The 17,459-nt window shown below is 43.1% G+C and overlaps 1 protein-coding gene across 2 annotated transcripts in view; it reads left to right on the top strand.

Moving 5' to 3' along the window:
- Positions 1–17,459, top strand: part of LOC138289702 (alcohol dehydrogenase 1-like) — a 452,749-nt gene that overhangs the window by 32,132 nt on the left and 403,158 nt on the right. For both annotated transcript variants that reach the window (XR_011202553.1, XM_069230193.1), the window contains exon 2: positions 8,787–8,888. Coding sequence is in view for 1 of the 2 variants with exons in the window: in XM_069230193.1 (XP_069086294.1) it covers positions 8,787–8,888 (102 nt within the window). In the remaining variant the exon portion in view is untranslated. The remainder of the gene's footprint in view (positions 1–8,786; positions 8,889–17,459) is intronic.

The following is a 17,459-nucleotide window of genomic DNA, read 5'->3' as shown; positions in this document are numbered from 1 at the left end:
GACCTCTGCACACTACAGAGACAGATCTAGACCGCAGAAACAGATCTCCCGTCCTACAATACATGCAGTAACAACAACATGCTGGGCTGCACTCGCCTTTTTGAGCTGCTCCATTGCCTGCCAGATGGTCTCATACTCGAGCTCATCATACTGCTGCTTGAGGTGCTGCTTCTCATCCAGCACCACCAGCCCATATTTAGCCCTCAGCTACCTTGATCTTCACCCGGCTCCTGGAAGAGTCTTTTCACCTCAGCACACAGTCAGTCTGCACATGCTTGCAGAACCAGGCGATAGTACACCTCCTCCACCACCACAGCCAGGACAGCCATCATGCAAGGATAGAGGCTCTGCTGCCTGGGAAGGGCAGTCCATGACAGTGGGAGGAACAGGCACTGCTACCACCTGAAGCCAAAAGAGGGGATGCCAGAGTCACAAAACCGCCCAATACTCAGCAGTGCAGTGTCCCCTCCCGGCTGCAGCCTGTAATGAACCTGCAGGACTTTCACTGCAGCCACTCACAGTTGCTTCTGAGCCCTGTCAGTGCTGTCCCATTGCCATCTCACGAGCCTGCACTGCTGAAACCAGGACTGTCTGCCAGTCTCAGGGCAAACTATAGTGAAGTCAATCCAAGGCTACTACAGTATGTGGCACAAGGCACCCTGGGATGGAGATGCGGTCCCTAATGCATGGCTTAGATTTATGTGCCCTGGTTAGAAGACTACATGTCCCATGAGACTCATTTACAGCAAGACAACCTAGCCCTCTTAAAGGAATGCTCAGTGCACAAGTCATCAATGCTGATTTACAAATCTGGCAGCAGAATTTATTAGTAATTCTGAGTTACATGCCTAATGCTGAATAACTAAATTGCTCCAATTCTGCCAGTGGGATAAAAAATTCCGCCTACCTCTACACTCTACACTCCCTCCACTGTAGCACACTATACTAAACTGTATAGCACTACACTGTACAACAATGTACTCCTGGCAATACCTGTGTACAGCACTCTATGTACTCTATAATGCTTTTTGACACTATGACCTTGATTTATACTTTTTGGTGCAAAACTGCACTAACGCAGTTTTGCACCCAAAAATTTAGCACCGGCTTGCACCATTTCTGTGCACCAGCTGGGCACCATATTTATGGAATGGTGCAAGCCGGTGCAAAGGGTAGGCTAGCATAAAATAATTATGTTAGTCAGGTGGGGCTGGCGGTATGGAGGAAGGGGGGTTTGCACCAAAAACATGACGTTAGGCAGGTTAGAGTAAATAAAAAGTACTCTAACCTGTCTAGAGTCATTTTCTGACGAAAAACCATCCATGCCACATGACTCCTGTCTTAAAAAAGACAGGAGTCATGCCCACCACCCCAAGGGCAAGCACAGGGGACCAGGGTCCCCTGTTCATGGCCATTGCACTCAGTGCCATGTAAGGGGGGGCATTTCAGGGCCCCCAGTGGCACTTTAAAAACAATACTTACCTGTACTTACCTATAATTACTTGGGATGGGGTCCCCATCCTCTGCTGTCCCTCTGGTGTGGGTGGGGGTGTCCCTGGGGCATGGGAGGGTACCTGTGGACTTATTCCATGGTGTTCCACCATGGAAATAGGCCCACAGGTCCCCTAACGCCTGCCCTGACCCAGGCGTTAAAAAATGGTGCAGAGCAGGCTTTGCACCATTTATGACCCCTCCTCCCTCCCGTGCGTGATTTTAGCACAGGGGGATAAATATGGCGCTAAGGCCATAGAGTCATTTTTTGCACTGGAACGCTTACTTTGAATCTCATTGATGTAAAGTAGGTTTCCACGTCCAAAAAATGACTTTAACTCAATAAATTTGGTCCTAGATGGGTCTAGCGCCAAAGTATAAATATGGAGTTAGTTTTGCACCGAATATGCGTCAAAAGATGATGGAAATTCGGTGCAAAACAAGTATAAATATGCCCCTCTTTTCTACTCTATGCCACTCCATCTACACCGCTGCACCCCAATAACACACTCTACTCTATGAAACACTATTCCATTGTACTCCACTGTACTCTGGTAGTGCACTTTACAACACTCCACTGTATATTACTCCATGCCACTCAACTGTGTGACAGTCTATCACGCTCCACTGTACCATACTATGCTGCCCTTTACTCTGCTCCACGCCACTCCACTCCACAACACTTTAATAAACTCAGGAACACTTTACTATACTCCTCTCCATGACACTTTTCAACACTCGACAACACACCACTCCATTTCACTGTACCACACAATACTCCACTCTACAACACTCCACTGTATACTACGCCATTCCACACCACTCGACTCCACATCACTGTACTCTAGAACATGCTACTCCCCTCTATGCCACACCACTCCACTGGACTCCACTCTATTCTACTCTACTGCACAACACTTTATCCCACTCCATGGCACTGTACAACACTCCACTCTACAATGCCCCACTGTACAACACTCTATTCTACCCTATTCAATGCAAGTCCACTCTATAAGACTCTACTACACTCTGGCCCGTATTTATACTCCGTTTGCGCCGAATTTGCGTCGTTTTTTTCGACGGAAATTCGACGCTAAACTAACGCCAACTAACGCCATATTTATACTATGGCGTTAGAGGCGTCTAGCGCCAAAGTTCCCGGAATGTGCGTCATTTTTTAGCGTGAACCCCTTCCTTGCGTTAATGATATGCAAGGGAGGCGTTCCCGTCTTAAAAAATGACTCCCAGGCCTTTACGTGGTATTTATACTCCCGGGCAAAAGAGACGCCCGGGAGTGGGCGTGGCTAAAAACGGCGCATTTGCGCCGCTTTTTAACGCCTGGGTCAGGCATGGCGTTAAGGGACAAGTGGGCTCAAAATGAGCCCAGAGTGCCCTCCCCTGCCCCCAGGGACCCCCCCTGCCACCCTTGCCCACCCCAGGAGGACACCCAAGGACGGAGGGACCCATCCCATGGACATTAAGGTAAGTTCAGGTAAGTATTTTTTTTAAAAATTTTTGTGGCATAGGGGGGCCTGATTTGTGCCCCCCTACATGCCACTATGCCCAATGACCATGCCCAGGGGACAGAAGTCCCCTGGGCATGGCCATTGGGCAAGGGGGCATGACTCCTATCTTTACAATGATAGGAGTCATGTTGATGGGGGATGGGCGTCGAAAAAAAATGGCGCAAGTCGGGTTACGACGATTTTTTCGACGTAACCTGACTTGCCCCATTTTAAGACGCCCATACGCCATTTTCCCCCTACGCCGGCGCTGTCTGGTCTACGTGGTTTTTTCCCACGCAAACCAGGCAGCGCCGGTCTGATTGCGCCGTCTAACGCCATTCCATAAATACGGCGCCCGCATGGCGCTTCAGAATGGCGTTAGACGGCGCAAAATTTTTTGACGCTAAACTGCGTTAGCGCAGTTTAGCGTCAAAAAGTATAAATATGGGCCTCTATGCCAATATACAACATTGTAGTTCCCTTTATGCCCTTATATTACACCATACAACCATCTACTCCACTCTGTGCCCCTACAACCCAGTGTATAACACTCCACTCCACTCTATGACACTATCCAACTGTCTATGGCACACTGTTCCACTGTACTGTATAATTAATTGCCACTCCAACAGTTTACTCAGCTCTTCACTACGTCTGTCTAGTACACTCTATGCCACTGTACTATACAACATGTCACTGCACTATGTAACAAGTTACTACACTGTATGCTCTGCCAGTCCACCGATCTAATCTACTCTATGACACTCCACTCCACTCTACCCCACTCCACTGTACTCCATTCAACTGAACAACACTCCATTCTATGCCACTCCACCATACACCACTCCTCTGTATGCTATTTCACTGTACACCACCCTCACACTTCACCACACTCCACTCTACTCCAGTAGACTCTACCCCACTCTGCAACAGTACACTCTACAATGACAGTACACTCTGCAACACTCTCTTTGACTTTACTGTACCACACTTCACTTTATGATACGCCACTCAATGACAGTAAACTCATTTTTATTGAAATGACAAGACATTAAAATTCAATAGAAAACACAAAGGCTAAAACTTTATTATAGTTAGGAAACTTTACATATTCCAAGCCAAACTTAAAATGCACAAACATTACAAATTGTAAAATTATAATTATACCTTACTTTTATAATGTATGCACCACCTTCAAATTAATATATTTTTACGTATTCTTTAACTACAAACCAAACTTAAACTACCCAAGAATGTAAAATTCTAAACGTATACTTGTACCTTTAATTTATCATTTCTGAACCACTTTCAAGTTATTATAACCCGTGCACCTCCCTAACCATTGCATTCAAATCAGTAACCAGACTACATTAACTATAACTCGTGCCTTCACCACGCACTGCTTAACTATAACTCACCACTCTACCATGCACTGGGTTCTCATAAAAGATATACTTTGCAACGTCATAACTATTATTATAAATTAAATTATTTTTGATGGTATAAGTGATATAATATAAATTGGTATAAGCATAGGCATATGGGGCCAGATGTACAAACCTTTTTACTCGTCGCGAATGGGCCGATTCTGTGAATTAGGTTGCTTGTTAACACAGAAAGGCTTTCTGGCATGTTCCAAACCCAAGTAGCAATTTGATAACTTGTTACTGAATCGCAATTTAGGTTTGCAATTGAGTATTAGGAAAGGGTGTGTTGAGGGCGTCCCTTCCTAATGCCGAAACTCAGTGGTATGTGTGAATGTTTTGCTACTGAATCGCGGTCGCAAAACATTTGCATTTTACCACCAATTACAAGTACGTGGTAACCCGTTCACAAATGGGAAGGGGTCTCCAAGGGACCCTTTACCCTTTGGTAATGTTCCTAAAAGCACTTTTTAAGAGCAGGCAGCGGTCCTAAGGATCACTGCCTACTCTTAAAATATGAAAAGAAAAAATGTAAATTTCTTTTTCAAATGCATCCTGTTTTACTTTAAGGTTTGAGGAGTTATAGTTACCTTAGGGACCAAGTTATAGTTACTTGAGATAACTGTAACTATAACAGGTGAATTTCTGTGGTTTTGTATGTTAAAAATGTGAGCCGAACTATAACACCCCTGTAACCTTTGTTTTTTTCAGTGAATGTCTATGTTTTTTTAACATATAGTAATTTTCATTACAATACGTTAATTCAACCACCGCCTCACATTGCCTGCGGCCACGCACTGGGGCCAACCCCCTGTAAGCACCTAACCTTGCACCGTGCACAGCCTTCACCCGTGCACAGGAGGGGTTGCCTGCAAGGCCTTGCCTATAGCCAGTCCCTGTGGCCAACCCCCCCTAACCACCCAACCCTACCCTGCACATTGTCGTTTGGCCATGCCCAGCAGGAGCTGGCCGCAGCCTATCTCTCTCGGTGTGAAAATAGGAGGGTGTATCTGGGGGTGAGAGTGGCAGTGGGAGTCTCTTTCTGGGTGTGAGAGTGCGTGCATCAGTGTCTTAGTGGGTGTGTCAGTGTCTGCACATGTCTGTGAGTGGCTGCATGAGGGTGTCAGTGGGTCTGTGAGTAGGTGTGTGAGAGTCTGATTGGGTCTGTGAGTGGGTGCATGAGTGTCTGAGTGGGTCAGTGAGTGGGTGCATGAGGGTCTGACTGGGGCTCTGAGTGGGTGCGTAAGGGTCTGAGTAGGTCTGTGGGTGGATGCGTGAGTGTCTGAGTGGGTCTGTGAGTAGGTGCATGAGTGGGTCTGTGAGTGTGTGCATGAGGGTTTGAGTGGGGCTGAGGGTCCCCACATTCAAAATTATAAACACCCCTGGCCCATCCGGGGGCTTAAAAAAAAACTAGCGAAGGAGCCTGTCCTTACCTTTTTTTAAATCTTTGCACAAATTTGCAAATTTTGCAAATTTGTGGCAACACAATTTAAAAAAGAAATCCTTTTAGCCCAACACTAGAGCTATGAGTTCAGTGTTTCTTTACCATGCCCCCTTTTTCTTTTTGTTTGTGTGTTTTTTTCTGGGACTCGGCTGAAGCCAATCAGAGTTGTTCTTTTCCCTGCACAAACTCATCATTATATGTGGAGTCATCACGGCCAGAGATATACAAATTTGGATTTCTTTTAATATCTCAAAAACTACTAGACAGATTTACACCAAATAAGCGTGTGTACAGAAAGCTAGCTTTCTGCCAAATTTGGTGTAATTCCTTCAAACGGTGGGAAACACAACTTGTTTTACCCCCCCCTTTTTCCCAACTGCCGCTTGAGGAATCACCCCGAACCCCAAAACTTTCCATGTGCAACAAGAATCACCTGCACACTTTTTTGGGAATGTTTCATGAATAGTCGTCAAACTGTGCCAAAGATATAGGCAAGTCAAAAAACGTTTTTTCTATGGAGGATATATATATATAATAATTATATATATATATATATTATATATATATATATATATATATATAAAATTGTAAATGCCACAATATTTATGTCTGTAAATGTTCAGCAAAGTGTGTTTTGGTATATGTTGAATTTTAAATTGACAAAATCGGAATTCGAGTTACTACATCTGATAGCTTTATCAAGACCTAAAGAACGCAATTTGTCAGGGCAGTTGCCAAGGTGACTGGGGAGTCACTAAATACGTTTGAATTAACTCAATGCTTTTCACACTTTGACAGCCAACAAAAGTAGTTAAAGCCTTTTTCAGTTTGTGAAATGGAAGAACTGTAATCGAATAGTCTTCCATCAAACACACATAAGGCGGTGGTGTTAGCAATGCTTGCAAGTAGGCCAAACTACTGCCAATCACTCTGGGTAGCATTCAAACCCATTTCTATGTGTCCACTATGCCAATATAGGCAATACAGGCAATCATGCAACCCAGTACTGACCCTACTCCACATGGGAACACTCCATCCAAAATGTCCAAGCGTGCCCCAAACTACAAAGGAACACAAGGACCATCCCAGCACTGCAGAACAAGGGACACCTGCCTAGCCAGGTTTTCAACAGTTCCCTAAAATGCCTTTCATTCCTGGTATGGAGGAAGACAGACAGTCAGTGGTTCCAGACCTTAGCCACCAGGAAGGAAAATAAATGGCATCCCTTTATAGCAAGCCTGACCATAGGGATCTTAAACAGGAGGACATCTGATGACCATACGATTCTGGGTGAGGTACAATGGTGAAACCTCTCAATTAGATATTTGGGACCGGAGTTGTAAAGCATTCTGTGAGCCAATACTAGAGTTTTAAAACGGATCTGCTTTTGTACTGGCAGTCAGTAGAGTAGTTTGAGATGGTCTGATATCGACACAAAGTGAGGCATTCCATCTGTCACCTTGTTTGTTGCTGCCAACCTACTCTAACAGGTAAGGAAACCCACAACAATACTGGACTAAATAAACTCTTTACTAGATTGTTGTGCTGTGCCAGTGCTCCATGGGGTTTGATAATATCTAACTTCCGAAAAAAATGGCAATGGAGCGGAAGTATACACTGCTGAATCAAATACATAATGACGTTACACCTTTTGTCTTTGGCCGATTTGATCTTTTTAACACCAGTGGTATTCATGGAGATGTCTATTTGCATTTTGCTTATAGTGGTACTTCGTAGGGCTCATGCCACTGTTGAAAAATGTTGTTGACAGCCTCCGGGTCACCAGTTTCAAGCCTAACTCGTGCCTGATTACGAGTTCAGGAGTTATTTTACACACCTGATAACAATACCATGGGGTATGCTATTCAACGAGTGTGATACATAACACCTATTACAAGTTTGTGGGGAATCACATACAGATGTTGGTATTTAACGCACTTAAATCTACATGCTATGGTAAATACTCACAGGCCAGTATTTATACTTTTTTTAGCGCCGCATTTGCGCCGCTTTTTGTCGCAAAATGGCGCAAACCTACAAAATACAATGGCATTTTGCAAGTTTGCGCCGTTTTTGCGTCAAAAAACGACGCAAATGCGGCGCAAAAAAAGTATAAATATGGGCCTGTATGCTTTTCCCAGTAAAAATTTCAGCAGATTTGGCCTGCCGAAACTAAGCAGTGAGCGATTTATTTGACGCATTTGATACATTTCAGATGCTTCAAACTCATAATTCCGACCTAAGTGTAAAGAAGTTTACACATAGGTCGGAATTTCCAACCTGCTCGAAATAAGGCCCTAAATGTAACACTTAAAATATTAATAATAGATAGGGTCTTTTACTCGGGCAGTCCTTTTGTTTTGATTTTTACTTGAGCCCTTCCTTTTGATTTTGAGACCTGCAGTTCGTGACTATCACTAGCATTCCATTCCATAAAATCAGCATGCTTATATTAACAGGGCGTGCAATGTCCTTGCACAGGTTTCAGAGTGGCAGCAGTTTTGCTAGTTACGCAAGAACTCTTGGTGAATCTTCAACTTGTACATTGAACCCTGCAGTGTAAATCTACACAGTGTAAAAGCCCTGGTTACAGTTTTACCCCCAGGATTCCAAATGTGGCTTCTATCCACATCCAAGTAGGCAAAAGGAACTGTTTAGACTGTGTGCCTTATTTAGTTTGGAGTATGGGTTACCCTATTACAAATGTGATGGATATCCTGTACGCTGTAATACAGCTGCCTTATATCCTAAGGCACTTCTAATACGTGAATGGGACTTTCACCAGTTTTGTGATGAAGTAACCGTCTACCAAACTCTAAATCAGGCCCTTTGTATTTTAAATATCCGTTATCTTACTTATGTACATTTGTACAAACATGTTGGCTCAAAAAAAACTACTGTCTATCATATTTCCTTTCCAAGGTTATAAAATGCAAAGCAGCAATTGCCTGGGAACCCAAAAAACCTCTGTCTATAGAAGAGATAGAGGTTGCCCCACCAAAGGACCATGAAGTGCGGATTAAGGTAAAGAACAACTTTGCAACAATTTCCAGTCTTTTGAAGCATGACCCTGACATTAGATTCCAAGGGCAAGAGTATAATCTTCTTAGTTTAATACTCTGATTGACAGGTGAGCGTTCTTGTTCAGACACTTTGGATAAAAGGATGGTCACTTCACAGTGTTGACCTGCTGTGAAATACTTGTGTACTGTGGATTTGTATTGGGGCAGCTCTCAGTGACATAGGCTCAAGCCTGTTCCTACTTTTTTTTGTTGGAGTTTACATGGATTGGCAACCTGTAGAGATATGACTGGTCCTAGCTTTTCTTGGGGTAATGTAGTGACTACTACTTTAGGTAGAATGGGGGATGGTAGACACTATTTTTAATTTGTCTGCATGTAAAACGAATGGAGTGATTTAAAGATGGTAGTTATGTCGTATTTCAGAATGTGGGACCATGAAGCTAGCAGTGCTTCATTTGCAAAATAATATGTTCCAATGCACAAAGCTTACCTCATAAGCCCCTGACCAGTGATGCAGAAAGTTGGTTTTCCTGTATACCAAGGATATCAAGTCTTGATTCTGCCTCATACTTTTTTGTCCACCACCCTACACTTCCAGCCCCTTTATTTAATTATCACAGGTTATTATTCATATCTCCAGCTCCGTTTGTTACTGTTTTCATGGTATTCTCTCCCCCTCTTCTCTCTGCCTTTCTCACTCTTGTTCTGGGTCAAAGTCTGATGATTAAAAACAAGCGATGGTCCCCAGAGATGACTGCTGGACGACCCAACCTGCAACCACCAGCACAAATCAAGCACAGCCAACTGACTGACTTTATATTCTTACCAATGTTTACAATAGTTTTAAGGTAGCCCCATGATTGTAATAAGGCAATGTCTATGCGTGGTAGGACTAGCAACCTGATTATTTCCGTCAATAGGTGGGCAGATGAGGTGTGAGTTATTTAAATAGTTACTCCCTTTTCTGCGATGTTTACCTCTAGTTTTGTGTGTTTTAGTGCTGGAAATGAGATTTACTAGAGGGACCCGGCCATTTGAAAGGTGTGTTATTACTTTTCTGCCACCAGCTTTACTCTTTCAATTGTACCCACCCGTGAAAGCTTTCAAGGACCCGGAAGTATAACTTTAGGTTTATCTGGTCTTTGGAAAAGTGCACCTGAAATGAAAGTGATTTCAATGGATAACATAAGGCAGTGGCATATGTACAACACTGATCAACAGTTTTGCATGGGTGACTACAATTAACACACTATATGAATTTAAATGCGTACAAATGTTCAAGTTGAGAGGTCGACTGACTTGGTGCTTTTCAACAGACAGCCTGCATCCAAGGTCTGTGTTCTGACTAAACTTCCAAGTCTTTAAAAGCCCAAAAAATAGACGTGACGCTAGGGTTAGACACATTTGACATTCATTTAATTTTATGTCAGGGTGAAATCTGTTGTTTTTTGGGCACGTTTAGACCTCTCTGATTTTGTAAGAACCTGCAAAAATCAGAGCTTTTAACTATAATTTCATAAGCAGTAGAGGTGAAGGTGTATTGCTTTTACCAACAATAGATGTCAGGTTCAAGCCCTGCTAATTTTATTACATCTTCCTTGACCTTGAAAAAGTTCAGTAACCGAGTGAGAGCAGGACCATACTATTGGCTTGCTTCGAGTAAATACGCTCCTTTAATAATAGAAAGTGAACTTTCTTCAGGTCATGTGACACAAAGCAGGAAGCGTGGATTCGAAAATATCAGCCCTTCTGAAAGCATTCATTAAATTCATTACTTTCATTTCCCGAAGGCCATATCACAGAAAGCTCTCAAGTTATTCTACATCAGGAGTGGGATCCCTGACATAATATGGATGCATACAACACTGAAAAACCAAAATATCCGAAAAAAAATATCATTCACAAAAATATCGCCTTGCTCTACTTAACTAATAAAACCACAACAAAATCCTAAAAGCTATAGTCCCTTATTTATACTTTTTGGTGCAAAACTGCACTAACTTAGTTTTGCACAGGCTTGCACCATTTTGTAGCACCAGCTGGGCACCATATTTATGGAATGGTGCAAGCCGGTGCAAAGGGTAGGCTAGCGTAAACAAAATGACATTAGGCAGGTTAGAGTTAAAATAAATGACTCTAACCAGATTAGCGTCATTTTTTTACGCTAAGGGGCATATTAATACTCTGTTTGCACCAAATTAGCATCATTATTTTTTACTCTAATTCGGTGTAAAACTAACTCCATATTTATACTTTGGTGCTAGACCCATCTAGTACCAAATTTATGGAGTTAAAGTCATTTTTTGGTAGTGGAAACCTACCTTGCCTTATTGAGATGCAAGCTAGGCGTTCCCGTGCAAAAAATGACTCTATGGCCTTAATGCCATATTTAAACTCCTGTGCAAAAATGGTGCACAGGAGGGAGGAGGGGTCAAAAAATGGTGCAAAGATTGCTATGGCCCGTTTTTTAACTCCTGGGTCAGGGCAGGCGTTAGGGGACCTGGGGGCCTTTTTCCATGGTGGAACACCATGGAATAAGCCCACAGTTTCCATCCCCGGCCCCCAGGGGCACCCCCACCCGCACCAGAGGAATTGCGGAGGATGGGGGACCCCATCCCAGGTAAGTACAGATAAGTTCAGGTAAGTGTTAGACCTGACAGCCTTAGGGTGGTCACCCCTAAGTTTTTGCCTGCCTCCCTCCACTTTTGGACATTGTTTTTGCTGTCTTTTAGACTCTGCGCACTTTATCACTGCTAACCAGAGCTAAAGTGCATATGCTCTCTCCCTTTAAACATGGTAACCTTGGATCATACCTGATTGGACTATTTAATTTACTTATAAGTCCCTAGTAATGTGCACTATATGTGCCTAGGGCCTGTAGATTAAATGCTACTAGTGGGCCTGCAGCACTGGTTGTGCCACCCACTTAAGTAGCCCCTTTACCATGGACTCTTCGTGTGCCGAAAATTTCAACGTACCTCATACAGTATTGGAGTGGTAGCTGCTGATCTGAAAGGAGTAGGAAGGTCATATTTAGTATGGCCAGAATGGTAATACCAAATCCTGCTGACTGGTGAAGTTGGATTTAATATTACTATTCTAGAAATGGCACTTTTAGAAAGTGAGCATTTCTTTGCACTTAAATCTTTCTGTGCCTTACAATCCACGTCTGGCTGGGCTTAGTTGACAGCTCCTTGTGCATTCACTCAGACACACCCCAAACACAGGGTACTCAGCCTCACTTGCATACATCTGCATTTTGAATGGGTCTTCCTGGGCTGGGAGGGTGGAGGGCCTGCTCTCACACAAAGGACTGCCACACCCCCTACTGGGTCCCTGGCAGACAGGATTGAACTGAAAGGTGACCTGGTGCACTTATTAGCCAATCTTTGAAGTCTCCCCCACTTCAAAGGCACATTTGGGTATAAAACAGGGCCCCTGCCCTACCTCATCAGACACTTGCTGGAGAAGAAACCTGAACCAGAACCTGCATCCCGCCAAGAAGAACTGCCTGGCTGCCTAAAGGACTCACCTGACTGCTTTCTACAAAGGACTGCTGCCTTGCTGTTGCCCTGCTGCCTTGCTGAACTCTTGTCTGGCTGTAAAAGTGCTCTCCAAGGGCTTGGATAGAGCTTGCCTCCTGTTCCTTGAAGTCTCAGGACCAAAAAGACTTATCTTTTTCATTTGGACTCTTCGTGCGCCGAAAATTTTGACGCACAGCTTGTTCCACAGCGAGAAAAAACGCCGCACACCGACACTGACCGACACAACGCCTTCGGGGCGGCTGGAACTTCAACGCACGGCCTCTCAAGGACAACGCCGCCCGACTTCCAGAGGGAGAATTGACGCGACGCCTGCCGTGAGAGCGAAACTTCGACGCACAGCCCCGCGGAACGACACGCAGCTGGAAAACAAGCAGGAGAATCCACGCACAGACCCGGGAGATCTGGTAATCCCCGCGACCCATAGAAAGAGACTGTCCGCGCGCCGGAAAACAACGCTCGACTTCCCCGTGTGAAAAATAACAACGCAAGTCCGTGTGTGCAGGGGATAAATCGACGCACACACCATTTTTCCACGTATCTCTTCTTCTGCGGCCCTTTGCAGAGATTTTCCACCAGAAACCAGGTACTTTGTGCTTGAAAGAGACTTTTTTTTTTTTTAAAGACTTAAGACACTTTATATCACTTTTCAGTGATGTCTCTACAATTTCACATTGCATCTTTACTCGTTTTGACCTACAATTATCCTGATAAATATTTCACTGTGTGGTGTATTTTTGTGGTGCTATATTGTGTTATTGTATGATTTATTGCACAAATACTTTACACATTGCCTTCTAAGTTAAGCCTGACTGCTCGTGCCATGCTACCAGAGGGTGGGCACAGGATAATATTGGATTGTGTGTGACTTACCCTGACTAGAATGAGGGTTCTTGCTTGGACAGAGGGCAACCTGACTGCCAACCAAAAACCTAATTTCTAACTGTAAGTATTGTATTTTATTATTTTATTTTTTAAAGTGCATCTCATTAAGGCAAGGTAGGTCTCCACTTCCAAAAAATGGCTTTAACTCCATAAACTTGGCACTAGACGGGTCTAGCACTAAAGTATAAATATGGAGTTAGTTTTGCACCAAATTAGAGTAAAACAAAATGACGCTAATTCGGTGCAAACAAAGTATAAATATGCCCCATACTTCCTAAAGTACATGAGCACATCACAGGGCAACTACCCCCTATACTCACTTTGAAACTTTTAATTGCATGAACATAAAAAAAAAAAAATTCATTGATACTCCTCTTGCCCCTAGAAGATACCAAAACATTGAAATATTTTCAATAATATAAGAATGTTTCATTATGAGGAGCGTTTCCTTTTATATGACAACCCAAGCAATGAGAAATGACTCCTAATATACTCCACAGTAAATAACTTACTAGAGCTAAGCCACTGTCAAACCTGGATGATGGATGGGTCCTTTAAATTGTGTGCCAAACCATTCTCTCAGAGATACACCATACATGGTAGATAACAAAACACAAATATCCCTTTAATATAGCCCTACTACCAAATAAACAAAGCAGTACTTGCTTCAAACTCTTAAACCACATTAAACATAAAACAAATAAATAATGCCAACAAACAACAAACCTAGACTTTGAGCAAGCTATGATTTAGACTATTTTAAAATTTACCCCCACACAGCGATACAAGGTTGCTACTATTATTCCAATCAAAGCATATGAAGACACCTCTAACTATCTGCTCTAAATGTAAAATATGCTACAAACAGGCATTTTGCCCTTAAAATGAAAATGATAGTATCAGCGTAGGTCCCTGTCATAAAAGTAGCTAGTGACTGCAATTTATTAATAGAAAGCCCTTCCTACCAACAAAATGAAGACAAACTAAGCCCCTTAGTGGTTTATTTCAAAGACACTTGTGTTGGCAGACTACATCCCTATGGACAAAGATGCCAACCCAAGTTCCAAATACCATGATACAGGAAGCCAAAATAGGCAACACAGTGGAATGATGGCACAAAGGGCCTAATTACGAGTCTGGCGGTCCTAGGTCCACCAGACCCGCAGTGATGGTCAGACCACCGCTGCTGTGGCGGTCTGACCACCACATTACAACCTTGGTGGTCCGACTGCCTGGGGACCGCCGTCTCCGCCAGGATCAGTGATCCTGATGGGGGTGACGGCAGGTGCAGGTTGCAAGCAGCCAGAGCGGCATTGCATGCAGCGCTGCCTTGCTGATTACAACCTGGTTCTCCACCAGCCTTTAATGATGGTTTTACCACCATAAAAAGGCTGGTGAAGAACAGGTGCAGGGGGCCACAGGGGCCCCCCTGCATTTTCCATGCCTGTAGTATGGGCAGAGAAGGGGTCCCCTTTCCAGCACCCTCGTAATGCGCACTGTCAGCACAGTCTATGCAGATAGTGTGCATTGCGAGGGTGCCGGTGTCCCCTGCGTGGGGCAGCATTGCCACTGGCTTGATTACGAGCCAGCGACAATGCTGTCACCACTTTCCCGCTGTGTTGTTTCCACCGGTCAGCTGAGCCAGAAAGTCAAAATGGGGCCAGTGAGTAGGTTGCCACTACAGTGGCAGCCATCCTGTCGGGAGTTTGGCGGACGGGTCTTCTCATTCGCCAGACTTGTAATCAGTGCCAAAGCCGTCCAATCCACACTAGGCAGAACCCGATTACACTCTACAAATTTATAGAAGCATTACAAAAAGAGCAAAGCTACCAACAACTACAAATGGAGCAATATGTTAGCAGATTGCACCTATACTTAGCAAACAGTATTCCACCTGCTGTGTATTTAAGAATCCATAGAGCCTGAATTTTGAATCAGCATCTACTTTTTACATGCACAGTTCCCAATGTTTCAACAAATAATGTAAGCATGCTGACCTAAGTGATTGTAAAGAAGAAATTGCACCCAGAGGTAATTTTGAACTATACTGTTATATAATGTGGTCAAAATTATAAGGCCTTTACATTTACATCAGGGTCATAATTATGGAATTACAGTACACATTCACTTTTACATCACCTTGTAAAACTGTTACAGAAACCTGATGGAGTTGGAACACTGGTAAAAAAACATTGTTATGCTAATTATTTTCATGTAATTGCATTTTCTTCAGTATGTTTGGTATTCCAATCGTTTGGAGGCTCGACTTAGCAATGGAGAGTTGACCTTGCATGCCACTACTTGATACAAGGATTGCTTCATGCTTTAAGCTTCAGGTTGTGCTGTAACCACAACAGGAAGTTTTAGGGACATCAAGCAGTAATTAGTTTTGAGACAGTGCCCCTGAAACTGGTACAGTCTCTCTTATGGATGATTCAGGAAACCGTTGACGATTTTGTCAAGTGAACTGAATCAGCAAAATGATTGGTTCCTTCATGAAAGCAGCTGTGGCCCTTCCTAATGGGCAGAGGGGCCATGCCCCTTTGCCATTTGCCCGAGAAGAAGAGTGTCTGTCAAACTGAGCAAAGGTCAGACTGACAGACACTGTTTATGTTCCGGTCAGGCAGTGAGGTGCTATTCATTTGCTAAATGCACAGACTCCTGGCTGCCTGAGCTGAACTTAGCAGGGCTGAAGATGTCATAGCCCACTGGGGGGACCTCTTCGGCCTGGCAAAGCACCTCCAGGCCCTTCCCCTTGTGATGTCACTGATTGTCACTGATTGCTTTGGACCTGGACGCTTCAGTTTTAAACCTGGAAGTGCCAAGGGACGAGAGTCAATCACTCACATTTTGTCACAGAGTAGCGTGGGGTCAGCGACTCTCATAAACGCCATCGCACTCTGTGACGAGGTAAGGACTGTTGCCTAAGGTCAGCCAATGAGCAAAGGCAGCAGTTCCAACTCTCATTGAAACTCTGAGGCACATCTGCACAGGTAAGTATGATTTAGAAGCTATTGTGAGAATGCATTGTGGAGCCCCTGTCTCTAGCAAGCTTTAAGTAAAATGTAAAGGGTCCTAAACTTTATTATAAATTCTTCTGGCACACAATTTACTGTTTTTAAAGGCTAGCCTTTTGAGTTTGTGTTTTTGAAACTGATGCAGCACTCAGCTGTTTTATGCGGCAATCTCTTTATTTTCTGTTTTAGATATTTGAGAATGCAGATATATGGCATACACTAGTAGTTCAATCTTAAAAGGATCAAGAACATTTCTGTTTTTACTTAATGTTGGAAGCTCAGTGAATATCTTCCTTTTGTAACATTTTAATTAAGTGATTTATGCTCTGGAAATACACATTAACGTGAGGCTCAAGGAAATGCTTTTAGTCAAATAAGGTGACCAGGAATCCAGAGATGTTCGAGCTCTGTGATCCACCCGTGAACTCTCAGGTAGATTTGATTGTCTCATGCAGTGCTCAGAATTCTAAATTTATAAAAAACTTCACAACTCATAGAAACCCAGTAGGGAATCTTTTAAATGGGCTAGAAATGAAAAATGCAATTTCAACATCAAGACATAAATGAATTACCTTAGGAAATTCTCAGAAGTTAATAATGAAATATGTAGTTAGAATGTTAAAGTTTCATTTATAATCTATTTTAATTATTTTCTATATTTCAATAGGATTTACAGAACATTGTATAAAGCATGCCACATATTCCAATCCCTACTCTAGTATTCTACATCAATAAAATAAATCATTTTAGTCAGAAAGTAGCAAAAAGGAACATATATGAAAGAGGTAGTCTAGTCAGTGAAGTTATCAGTACTTGTAAATAATACTGTAACAGACTCTGATAGAGAATAGTCTAGGCAGAGAGCAAGTCTTGCAGTCATAAGATTTGAATGCTGAGAGGGAGAGTTTGTCCAACCCCATCCTGTCTGTTCTTTCCATGGCAAACTTTTATTATCGAATTACAAAGTATACCATTTATTGCAATTGTTTCAGAAGTGTTACAAAGAAACTTAATCACAGGCAAGAAAACCATGAGACAGGAACAGTTTCTGTCAAGAAGCTATCTTTTAACAAAGACCACTTTAAAATAAGAAACATTAGTAAGCATTCTTCATAATAAGAAACAGTA

The sequence above is a fragment of the Pleurodeles waltl genome, chromosome 1_1 (genome assembly GCF_031143425.1).
Source record: "Pleurodeles waltl isolate 20211129_DDA chromosome 1_1, aPleWal1.hap1.20221129, whole genome shotgun sequence".
NCBI lineage: Eukaryota > Metazoa > Chordata > Amphibia > Caudata > Salamandridae > Pleurodeles > Pleurodeles waltl.
The sequence above is the reverse complement of the archived record's forward strand: the minus strand, read 5'-3'. Positions and strand labels throughout refer to the sequence as shown.